The sequence below is a fragment of the Heterodontus francisci genome, chromosome 13, assembly GCF_036365525.1.
Source record: "Heterodontus francisci isolate sHetFra1 chromosome 13, sHetFra1.hap1, whole genome shotgun sequence".
NCBI lineage: Eukaryota > Metazoa > Chordata > Chondrichthyes > Heterodontiformes > Heterodontidae > Heterodontus > Heterodontus francisci.
The window spans coordinates 120,032,174-120,044,504 of NC_090383.1; the positions used below are offsets into that span (position 1 = coordinate 120,032,174).

At 47.4% G+C, this 12,331-nt stretch overlaps 1 protein-coding gene across 2 annotated transcripts in view; it reads right to left on the reverse strand.

Moving 5' to 3' along the window:
• Positions 1-2,213: 2,213 nt before the first annotated feature.
• Positions 2,214-12,331, reverse strand: part of LOC137376653 (L-gulonolactone oxidase) — a 51,965-nt gene continuing 41,847 nt past the window's right edge. For both annotated transcript variants that reach the window (XM_068045617.1, XM_068045616.1), the window contains 5 exons: positions 11,715-11,791; positions 9,998-10,147; positions 8,738-8,902; positions 8,298-8,388; positions 2,214-2,399 (listed from right to left, as the gene is read on the reverse strand). In XM_068045617.1, the coding sequence (XP_067901718.1) occupies positions 2,271-2,399; positions 8,298-8,388; positions 8,738-8,902; positions 9,998-10,147; positions 11,715-11,791 (612 nt within the window). In that variant the 3' untranslated portion in view covers positions 2,214-2,270. The remainder of the gene's footprint in view (positions 2,400-8,297; positions 8,389-8,737; positions 8,903-9,997; positions 10,148-11,714; positions 11,792-12,331) is intronic.

Consider the following 12,331-nt stretch of genomic DNA (forward strand, 5'->3'; position numbering starts at 1 on the left):
GACAGTTGGTTGAGTTTTCCATTGCACTCCTGAGCTGAAAGTGGAGAGGTCAGGAATTGAGACACTCAGCGAAAAGTGCCCAGCCTCTGCCCTGATTCTGTAACCAAGGTGATAATATGGTTGGTACCGTTCAGCTTTTGATGGTGGGCACCTCAGCAATTGTGATGGCAGCAATGTAGGAACATTCAGCCAATTGTATCAGAGAGAAAGATATTAGGGTTATTCAAATGAGAGAGTTATTGTACTGGAGGGATTGGGATCGCCGTCGTTGGCTGTCCCTCGATTCGAGGATGACGTCAACTCAAGATCGCTAGTTTCTGCCATGGGTTTTCAGGTGACTGAACTGGCTGATCCTCGACCTGCAGATCTTCGGGCACATGGGGCAGGACATCCCACGAGGTAGTGGGATCCGGAGTGCAGGAGGATTGGGATCAATGGGAGAGTGACTGTAAATATATAAGTACACTCCCCACCCCACAAATCACCCGCCAATCCCCCCTGTACAAATATCTCATGTTCAGATCAAATCTTTGAGGCCTCCTGGTTAGACTGTGTGCCATGTGACATTACAATGCTATGACATCACAGTGTGGCAGCTCCATGCAAGATGGCTGCCTCTGACCAGTGGTTTGACAGGCTATGCAACACACAAGGGTCAGAGCAAGATTGACGTATTTATCCGATATCCATGTGATAACATGCATTACCAATGTGATTAAGCTGATCCTTTAATCGTCTGCTGGCAACCGTCGGGGAAAAAAAGGGCTTGTTCACAAAAACATATTCACTGATGGGCCCAAAGTGTGTTTTAACAATTAATGTAGACTGCAGTAATCATCATGTCTCCATGGCCACATTATCCTTTTGGGACATGGAGAATCTCACAATCATTAAATGTGAAGGGTCAGGTTTATAGAAGGAGCATTTTGGCAATGGCTTAATCGCAATTGATTTACCAACATTGCAGGTCACTCTCCAATTAAATATTATTAAGAGAAATGACAGCAACGTGAATCACAGAAAACTAGTACGCAGGTGCAGCAGCAGAAGGCAAATGGAATTTTGGCATTTATTGCTAAAGGAATAGAGTATAAAAGTAGGGAAGTATTGCTGCAACTGTACAAGGCATTAGTGAGACTGCACCTGGAGTATTGCGTACAGTTTTGGTCCCCTTACTTGAGGAAGGATGTAGTTGCATTGGAGGCAGTTCAGAGGAGGTTCACTAGATTGATTCCAGGGATGAGGGGTTTGTCTTCTGAAGAGAGATTAAACAGTTTAGGCTTTTACTCTCTAGAGTTTAGAAGAATGGAAGGAGATCTAATTGAGGTATATAAGATGATTAAGGGGATTGACAAAGTAGACGTAGAGAGGATGTTTCCTCTTATGGGGCAATCTAGAACGAGAGGTCATAGTTTTAGGATAAGGAATAGCAGATTTAAAACAGAGATGAGGAGAAATTGCTTCTCTCAAAGGGTCGTGAGTCTGTGGAATTCACTACCCCAGAGTGCGGTGGATGCTGGAACATTGAGTAAATTTAAGGAGGGGATAGACAGATTTTTAATTAGTAATGGGTTGAAGGGTTATGCAGAACAGGCAGGAAAGTGGAGTTGAGGCCGAGATGAGATCAGCCATGATCGTATTGAATGGCGGAGCAGGTTCAAGGGGCTGAATTGCCTACTCCTGCTCCTAGTTCTTATGTTCAAATCAGAATTTTACAGTTGGAAGGAGGCCATTTGGTATATCACCTCTGTGCCCTCCCTGAAACAGCTGTCCCCTCAGTCTCAACCCCTTACACTTTCCCCATTCAGCCCATTGACCTTCTGGGGAATCAGGTGTGAATCAGTGCTGGAGTAAACATTGACTGAATGTGGGGCGAAGAGAGGCAGAGAGACAGGTCCATGCCGGGCCAGTGACTAAAATATATCCTAGGCTCTGAATTAACCTTGTAGATGTTCAGAAATTGACTCATTTAAAGAAAAATGCAAGATTGCTGAATAAAGTGTTAAAGGGAATGTATTGGCCTGTGCTTCTGGTTTATATAAGTGTTTCTGAAGAGAAAAATTAGACTCAGCATTGTGTTTGCAGTGAGAGATGAGGGAATTACCAACTTGCGTGGTGCTTCTTGGCAATGCCACTAACCGGCTGTTGTAACATAGAGAGAGACAAGAGACATTACTGAGAGACACCAGTCAGAACACTTGGAACCATCTGAATAAGTTCAACAAAAATCTTGTTTACTATTGGAGAGTGGAGCAGAAAAATCTACACTCTTAGAAAAAGGCCTTTTCCAGGTAATTGTTGAGGAACATTCCAGAAGGATCCAGCTCCTCACGGATCGAGCAGAACTTGTCGAATGCTGGGTACATCTTTTCAAAGTCCTGCCGGAGACAGCTGTGTGCCTGGATTATTAATGGAGAAAAAGGATTAGGAACTCAGGCTGTTAGGAAATGATCGAGTAGAATGAGCCTTTAATCCTGGCATTTAGAAGAATGAGAAGAGATCTCATTGAAAGGTGTACAATTCTTAGAGCGCTTGGCAGGGTAGATGCTTTTTATTTGTTCTTGGGATGTGAGCATCACTGGCTAGGCCAGCATTTATTGCCCATCCCTAATTGCCCTTGGCAAGGTGGTAGTGAGCGGCGTTTTTGTATCACTACAGTTATCTGGTGTAGGTACACCCACAATGCTGTTAGGGAAGGAATCCAGGATTTTGACCCAGTGAAAGTGAAGGAACGGAAATATAGTTCCAAATCAGGATGGTGTGTGACTTGGAGGGGAACTTGCAGGTGGTGGTGTTCCCATGCATCTGCTGTCCTTGTCCTTTTCGGTTTGGAAAGTGCTGTCGAAGGAGCCTTGGTGAGTTGCTGCAGTGCATCTTATAGATGGTACACACTGCTGCTACCGTGCGCCGGTGGTGGAGGGAGTGAATGTTTAAGGTGGTGGGTGGGGTTTTGATCTACCAGGCTGCTTTTCCTGGATGGTGTCGACCTTCTTGAGTGTTAGAGCTGCACCCATCCAGGCAAGTGCAGAGTCAGTCCTGACTTGTGACTTGTAGATGGTGGCCAGACTTACTCACTACATTGGCTTAGGGCAAGAGGCAGAGGGTAATGGTCGAGGGTTGTTTTTGCGAGTGGAAGCCTATGACCAGTGGTGTACCGCAGGGATCGGTGCTGGGACCCTTGCTGTTTGTGGTGTATATTAATGATTTAGACGTGAATATAGGAGGTATGATCAGTAAGTTCGCAGATGACACGAAAATTGGTGTTGTCGTAAATAGTGAGGAGGAAAGCCTTAGATTACAGGACGATTTGGATGGGCTGGTAAGATGGGTGGAGCTGTGGCAAATGGAATTTAATCCTGAGAAGTGTAAGGCGATGCATTTTGGGAGGACTAACAAAGCAAGGGAATATGCAATGGATGGGAGGACCTAGGAAGTACAGAGGGTCAGAGGGACCTTGGTGTACTTGTCTATAGATCACTGAAGGCAGCAGCATAAGTAGATAAGGTGGTTAGGAAAGCATATGGGATACTTGGCTTTATCAGCCGAGGCATAGAATATAAGAGCAGGGAGGTTATGATGGAGCTGTATCAAGCGCTAGTTAGGCCACAGCTGGAGTACTGTGTACAGTTCTGGGCACCACACTATAGGAAGAATGTGATTGCACTGGTGAGGGTGCAGAGGAGATTCACCAGGATGTTGCCTGGGCTGGAGCATTTCAGCTATGAAGAGAGACTGAAAAGGCTAGGGTTGTTTTCCTTTGAGGTCGTCGAGGAGGGTTTGTCTACTGAGTCATTATGGGTGGAAGTCAGAAACAGGAAAGGAGCAGTCACTTTATTGGGAGTTTTCTATAGACCCCCCCAATAGCAACAGAGACACGGAGGAACAGATTGGGAGGCAGATTTTGGAAAGGTGCAGAAGTAACAGGGTTGTTGTCATGGGTGACTTCAACTTCCCTAATATTGATTGGAACCTCCTTAGTGCAAATAGTTTGGATGGAGCAGTTTTTGTCGGGTGTGTCCAGGAAGGTTTCCTGACTCAATATGTAGATAGGCCGACTAGAGGGGAGACTATGTTGGACTTGGTATTTGGCAACGAATCAGGCCACGTGGCAGATCTCTCGGTGGGAGAGCATTTTGGTGGTAGTGATCACAACTCCCTGACCTTTACTATAGTCATGGAGAGGGACAGGAGCAGACGGGATGGGAAAATATTTAATTGGGGGAGGAGGAATTACAATGCTATTAGGCAGGAACTGGGGAGCATAAATTGGGAACAGATGTTCTCAGGGAAATGCACGACAGAAATGTGGAGGTTGTTTAGGGAGCACTTGCTGTGACTGCTGGATAGGTTTGTCCCGATGAGGCAAGGAAGGGATGGTAGGGTGAAGGAACCTTGGATGACAAGAGATGTGGAACAGCTAGTCAAGAGGAAGAAGGAAGCTTACTTAAGGTTGAGGAAGCAAGGATCAGACAGGGCTCTAGAGGGTTACAAGGTAGCCAGGAAGGAACTGAAGAATGGACTTAGGAGAGCTAGAAGGGGACATGAAAAAATCTTGGCGGGTAGGATAAAGGAAAATCCCAAGGCGTTCTACACTTATGTGAGGAACAAGAGGATGGCCAGAGTGAGGGTAGGGACGATCAGGGTTAGTGGAGGGAACTTGTGCCTGGAGTCGGAGGAGGTAGGGGAAGTCCTAAATGAATACTTTGCTTCAGTATTCACTTGTGAGAGGGACAAAGAACAAAGAAAATTACAGCACAGGAACAGGCCCTTCGGCCCTCCAAGCCTGCGCCGATCCAGATCCTCTATCTAAACATGTCGCCTATTTTCTAAGGGTCTGTATCTCTTTGCTTCCTGCCCATTCATGTATCTGTCTAGATACATCTTAAAAGACGCTATCATGCCCGCGTCTACCACCTCTGCTGGCAACGCGTTCCAGGCACCCACCACCCTCTGCATAAAGAACTTTCCACACATATCCCCCCTAAACTTTTCCCCTCTCACTTTGAACTCATGACCCCGAGTAATTGAATCCCCCACTCTGGGAAAATACTTCTTGCTATCCACCCTGTCTATACCTCTCATGATTTTGTACACCTCAATCAGGTCCCCCCTCAACCTCCGTCTTTCTAATGAAAATAATCCTAATCTACTCAACCTCTCTTCATAGCTAGTGCCCTCCATACCAGGCAACATCCTGGTGAACCTCCTCTGCACCCTCTCCAAAGCATCTACATCCTTTTGGTAATGTGGCAACCAGAACTGCACGCAGTATTCCAAATGTGGCCAAACCAAAGTCTTATCCAACTGTAACATGATCTGCCAACCTGGTTGTTTGTGAGGACAGTGTGATGCAGGCTGATATGCTCGAACAGGTTGAGGTTAAGAGGGAGGATGTGCTGGAAATTTTGAAAGACATGAGGACAGATAAGTCCCTGGGGCCAGTCGGGATATACCCAAGGATATTACGGGAAGCGAGGGAAGAGATTGCCGCGCCTTTGGCGATGATCTTTGCGTCCTCACTGTCCACCAGAGTAGTACCAGATGATTGGAGGGTGGCAAATGTTATTCCCTTGTTCAAGAAAGGGAATAGGGATAACCCTGGGAATTATAGACCAGTCAGTCTTACGTCGGTAGTGGGCAAATTATTGGAGAGGATTCTGAGAGACAGGATTTACGATTATTTGGAAAAGCATAGTTTGATTAGAGACAGTCAGCATGGCTTTGTGAGGGGCAGGTCATGCCTCACAAGCCTTATTGAATTCTTTGAAGATGTGACAAAACACGTTGATGAAGGAAGAGCAGTGGATGTGGTGTATATGGATTTTAGCAAGGCGTTTGATAAGGTTCCCCATGGTAGGCTCATTCAGAAAGTAAGGAGGCAAAGGATACAGGGAAAGTTGGCTGTCTGGATACAAAATTGGCTGGCTCATAGAAGACAGAGGGTGGTAGTAGATGGAAAGTATTCAGCCTGGAGCTCGGTGGCCAGTGGTGTTCCGCAGGGATCTGTTCTGGGACCTCTGCTCTTTGTGATTTTTATAAATGACATGGATGAGGAAGTGGAAGGCTGGGTTAGCAAGTTTGCCGATGACACGAAGGTTGCTGGAGTTGTGGATAGTGTGGAAGGCTGTTGTAGGTTGCAACGGGACATTGACAAGATGCAGAGCTGGGCTGAGAAGTGGCAGATGGAGTTCAACCTGGAAAAGTGTGAAGTGATTCATTTTGGAAGGTCGAATTTGAATGCAGAATACAGGCTTAAAGACAGGATTCTTTGTAGTGTGGAGGAACAGAGGGATCTTGGGGTCCATGTCCATAGATCGCTCAAAGTTGCCACCCAAGTTGATAGGGTTGTTAAGAAGGCGTATGGTGTGTTGGCTTTCATTAACAGGGGGATTGAGTTTAAGAGCCGTGAGGTTATGCTGCAGCTCTATAAAGCCCTGGTTAGACCACACTTGGAATATTGTGTTCAGTTCTGGTCGCCTCATTATAGGAAGGATGTGGAAGCTTTTGAGAGGGTGCAGAGGAGATTTACCAGGATGCTGCCTGGACTGGAGGGCATGTCTTACGAAGAAAGATTGAGGGAGCTAGGGCTTTTCTCATTGGAGCGAAGAAGGATGAGAGGTGACTTGATAGAGAGGTACAAGATGATGAGAGGCAGAGATAGAGTGGATAGCCAGAGACTTTTTCCCAGGGTGGAAAGGGCAATCACCAGGGGGCATAATTTTAAGGCGATTGGAGGAAGGTTTCGGGGAGATGTCAGAGGTAGGTTCTTTACACAGAGAGTGGTGGGTGCGTGGAATGCACTGCCAGCGGTGGTAGTAGAAGCAGATACATTAGGGGCATTTAAGCGACTCTTGGATAGGTACATGGATGATAGTAGTATGAAGGGTATGTAGGTAGTTTGATCCTAGAGTAGGTTAAAGGTTCGGCACAACATCGTGGGCCGAAGGGCCTGTACTGTGCTGTACTGTTCTATGTTCTCGAGCAGCGAAGGCTGAGGGGAGATATGATTGAGGTATACAAAATTATGAGGGGCATTGATAGGTTAGATAGGAAGAAACTTTTTCCCTTAGCGGAGGGGTCAATAACCAGGGGGCATAGATTTAAGGTAAGAAGCAGGAGGTTTATAGGGGATTTGAGGAAAAATATTTTCACCCAGAGGGTGGTTGGAATCTGGAACACACTGCCTGAAGGGGTGTTAGAGGCAGGAACCCTCACAACATTTAAGAAGTATTTAGATGAGCACTTGAAACACCATAGCATACAAGGCTATGGGCCAAGTGCTGGAAAATGAGATTAGAATAGTTAGGTGCTTGATGGCCAACACAGACACGATGGGCCGAAGGGCCTGTTTCTGTGCTGTATAACTCTATGACTACAGAATTCTCAGCCTTTGCCCTGCACTTGTAGCCACAGTATTTATATGGCTGGTTCAGTTAAGTTTCTGATCAATGGTTAATCCCTCCCCCCACCCCAGGACATTAATGGTGGGGGATTCAGCGATGGTAATGCTATTGAATGTCAACGGGAGATGTTTTGATTCCCTCTTGTTGAAGATGGTCATTGCCTGACACTTGTGTGGTGTGAATGTTATTTATCACTTATCAGCCTACATGTAAATCCTGTCCAGGTCTTGCTGGTTGTGGGCACAGACTTGCAATCATCAGTGAACATCTCCACTTCTGACCTTATGATTGAAGGAAGGTCATTGATGACGCAGCTGAAGATGGTTGGGCCTAGGACACTACCCTGAGGAACTCCTGCAGTGATGTCCTGGAGCTGAAATAATTGGCCTACAATAACCACAACCATCTTCCTTTGTGCTATGTATGACTCCAGCCAACAACAACTTATATTTATATCGCACCTTTAACATAATAAAATATTCTAAGGCACTTTACAGGAGCATTACAAAACCAAGTATGACACCGAACCACAAAAAGAGATATTAGGTCAGATGACTCAAAGCTTGATCAAAGGAGGTAGGTTTTTGAGGAGTGTCTTAAAGGAGGAAAATGAGGTGGAGAGGTGTAGGGAGGGTTGAGAGTTTTCGCCCTGCTTACCATTGACTTTAATTTTGCTACAGCTCCTTGATGCCAAGGTTGATAAATACTGTCTTGATGTCAGTCCCAGAGGGATGCTGATGCTCCATCAGTGAATATATCAAGACAGAGATTGATGTATTTTTAGGAAAATACATCATTGGACTCTAGGAGAGTCAGTGGTATGTTTTAAACCTAACGGCAGCACTCTGTCCAATGGCCTAGTTTCCTTGGGGAAGGCCACTCATCCCCCCTCACCTTCGCCCAGTGTGGTCTTCCTGCATTCCTCTTCATGATCTCCTCGTACATTGCCCAGTATCTCTCACGTGGCAGCTCTTTACCGTAGGGTCTGTGAGAGAAACATCTCATCAAGTACAGCCTGACAGAAACACAGACAGGGGGAATCGGGGATTTAACCCAGGGTACAAGGACATCAAGTGACACTGTCCCCTCCGATCAGCATCAGCCTCCTCTTCCGTGGCAAACATTCTTTCCCCTTCTCGAACGCTTAACACTCTGTAAAACTCTGAGACACACACGAGCCATACAGTACCAGGCAGGAGTGAATTATTCCTTGGTTTGGGGACAGTAAGGCCTTTTTTTTCCGACTGGACTCTGTCCTTTTAGCCATTTTCCCTGCTGCTCCCCCCCTGCACCCGCCACTCCCCCCCCCCTCCCCCCCCCCCCCCCCCCATTACCTGTACATGATAATGTTCATGAAGCAGCTGTCTTGCTTGTAGCAGGGACTGAGCAGAATGTCGTCTGCACGAACAAACCGAACCTCTACGGGGAAATGTGCTCGCACATTGGGATTGCTGTCCAACCACTCCTTCAGCTGCTCCAGAGCGGTCCTCGTCTGTTTGCTGTTCAAAACGATAAAAGCTGATCAGAAGTGAAACACTTGAGATATCATGGTATTCCAGGCTGTAATTTAGTGTGCGCAGAAACTGGATATCAAAACTGACACAGCAAGGTATCAATATAGAATTCACATAGAAACTCTTTTCATAAACCCCTCCCCTGGAGCTTACACAGGAACAGCAGGAGGCCATTCAGCCCCTCGAGCCTGTTCCGACACCCATTCAGATTATGGCTGATCTGTATCTTAACTCCATTTACCTGCCTTTGCTCCATAACCCTTAACTCCACCCCCCCGCCCCATGCCTATCTAATACCTAACACTGGGAGTCACAGAACAGGAGGGACAGACCGTGGGAAAGGCAGAGAAAAAAATGTATAGACAGAGAGAGGAAGAGAGACAGACTGAAGAGGCAGAGATTGGCACTCCTGGAGACAGGCTAAGAAGTGAGATAGAAAGTAAAGAGAAGGAAGAAGAATTGAGTGGGGAGGAGAGATGATTAAAGAGACAGAGAGAGAAAGATTGCACAGCCAGACAGTAGGACCAAAAGGCAGACAGGTAGGGAGTGGGAGGTGTTACTTACATGGGAACAGCCCAGACAGAGCACAGACGGAGTGTAGGGAAGTGGTGCTTACATGGGAACAGCCCAGACAGAGCACAGAGTGTAGGGAGGTGATGCTTACATGGGAACAGCCCAGACAGAGCACAGACAGAGTGTAGGGAGGTGGTGCTCACATGGGAACAGCCCAGACAGAGCACAGACGGAGTGTAGGGAGGTGGTGCTCACATGGGAACAGCCCAGACAGAGCACAGACGGAGTGTAGGGAGGTGGTGCTCACATGGGAACAGCCCAGACAGAGCACAGACGGAGTGTAGGGAGGTGGTGCTCACATGGGAACAGCCCAGACAGAGCACAGATGGAGTGTAGGGAGGTGGTGCTCACATGGCAACAGCCCAGACAGAGCACAGACGGAGTGTAGGGAGGTGATGCTTACATGGGAACAGCCCAGACAGAGCACAGACGGAGTGTAGGGAGGTGGTGCTCACATGGGAACAGCCCAGACAGAGCACAGACGGTGTGTAGGGAGGTGGTGCTTACATGGGAACAGCCCAGTCCGATACATGTTGCTTGAAGAGACAATCGAAGTTGAAAGCCTTGTCACTTTGCTTGACCTGCTCGACCTTTGCTGAGTAAACCAGCCAATGGAAGAGACGAGTGATCCAGGGCACCAGGCAGGGGAAGAAGGTACTGCAAAACAGGTCGGAGGGTCAAAGGTTAGTCAGTTACCACCGGCACCACTGAATTAATTCTACATCAAGCCTGAATCTGCAATCTGAGAGTCAAAGACCAATCAACAACTTGCATTTATATAGTGCCTTTAATGTGAAAAAAACCCAAGGTGCTTCACAGGAGTGTTATTAAATAAAATTTGGCACCGAGCCACATAAGGAAATATTAGGGCAGATAACGAAAACTTGGTCAAAGAGAGGTTTTAAGGAGCATCTTAAAGGAGGAAAGAGAGGCGGAAGGTTTAGGGAGGGATTTCCAAAAATTAAGGTCCGGGCAGCTGAAGGCACGGCCACCAGATAGGGAGGGTCATGGGGCTGGAGGAGATTACAGAGATAGGGAGGGTCATGGGACTGGAGGAGATTACAGAGATAGGGAGGGTCATGGGGCTGGAGGAGATTACAGAGATAGGGAGGGCCGAGGGCATGGAGGGATTTGAGTCGAGAGGGACCTGAAGCTTGTGCCCACGAATTCCTTCTTGCCCCAGTGATTATATACAGAAGTGGAGGTGTTCTCCCGAGGTTTGAGGCTGTGTGCAAGGAGTGGCCCTCAGCTTTACCCGATCGAGTGACACCCGATGGATACAAAACTTGGAATTAAAGGAAATAGAGCCAGAAGAGGCTGAAGAACTGGGGGTCAGTGTCTGGTCAGCCTGAGTTCAAACATCCCTCTCACATTGTCTCTTGTGGTAGGCTGTGTGTTTGTGAGAGTGTGTGTGGGTTTTTCTGTCTGTGTGTGTGTGTGCATCTCTGTGTGAGTGTATGTGTGTGTGTGTGTCTGTGTGTGGGTGTGTGTGAGTGCATTGAGTCTCCATTCTGGATTGGCCAAACCTTTGGGAATGGTTTTGCTGGGTGTTGCACTGTAACACTCCACCAGAGGGCAGTGCTCTACCAGTCTTGAATGATCTGCTCTTCAGTCACTGTTCGGAGATTCGAACCATATAAGGCAGCTGACCAAATGCTTGGTCAAACAGGTTTTAAGGAGTGGAGGAAAGAGAGATGGAGAGACTTCGGGAGGAATTTTCAGAGCTTGGGGCCCAGGCAGCTGAAGACATGACCACCAATGGTGGGACAATTAAAATGAGGGGTGTGCAAAAGACCAGAATTAGAGGAGTGCAGACATCACAGAGGGTATTGGGCTGGAGGAGATGACAGAGATAGGGAGGGGTGAGGCCATGGAGGAAGTTGAAAACAAAGATGCGAATTTTAAAATTGGGGCATTAAAGGGTTAGTGAGCACAGCGGGTGATGGGTGAACGGGACTTGGTCTGAGTCAGAATATGGGCAGCAGGAATTTGGATAAGGTCAAGTTTATGGAAGGTGGGAAGCCGACCAGGAGAGTTTTGAATAGCTAACTCTGGATGTGACAAAGGCATCTCCTCTATGGATCACATCTGCAAGATTAACTCCTTAGTTCTCTTTGCAGATACTGCCTGATCCGCCTGAATTGTGGGTTTGGTAATGAGGAGGGGTCAATGACCTTTGACCTGGGCTCCAGCCCGCTGGGTCTTGGCTGTGAGTCTGACTGACCTGATCCACAGTAGGAACTCCAGCAGGTAGTAGCCAATGGCGTAGTCTCGCAGCCAACTGGAACTGGTTTTAATCGGCTGTAACACAAAGAATGTGGCACTGTCAGACCTGTCATAACACGGGAATAAACACAGACTACAGGCACAGGAAACATGCTGTTCCATTGGGGGTGGGGGGTAACAGATTCTCCTCAGTTCCTCGAATACACGCTGCTAGTGATCTTGTTGTAACCCTGACCCCATCAACACTGTCCATGCTACCATGGTTCTGCAGTGGAGTCTGCTCTCTCTGCAAGCTGCTGATTCAGTTCCATCCACACTGCCTGCTCTATCATACGTCAATCCATGTATGAGCCTTGTCAGTGTGTGCGGGTTGGCTGCTTGACCACAACGGGCATCACATCAAGCCTCAATCTTTCCTAACCTGTGACCCACACATGCACTTCCAGTGCTGGGGATGGTGGGAAGGGAGAGGGGTATTGGTGCAATGGTTACTGCAGGAACAGGAACTCTGGTGGATTTGCTTTCCTCTCTAGCACTGGGGCACTGCGGCTAACCCAGCACAGCCCAAACTCCTAAACTCATAGTTATGAAATGTTGAGCTCTCGCTCTCTCTCT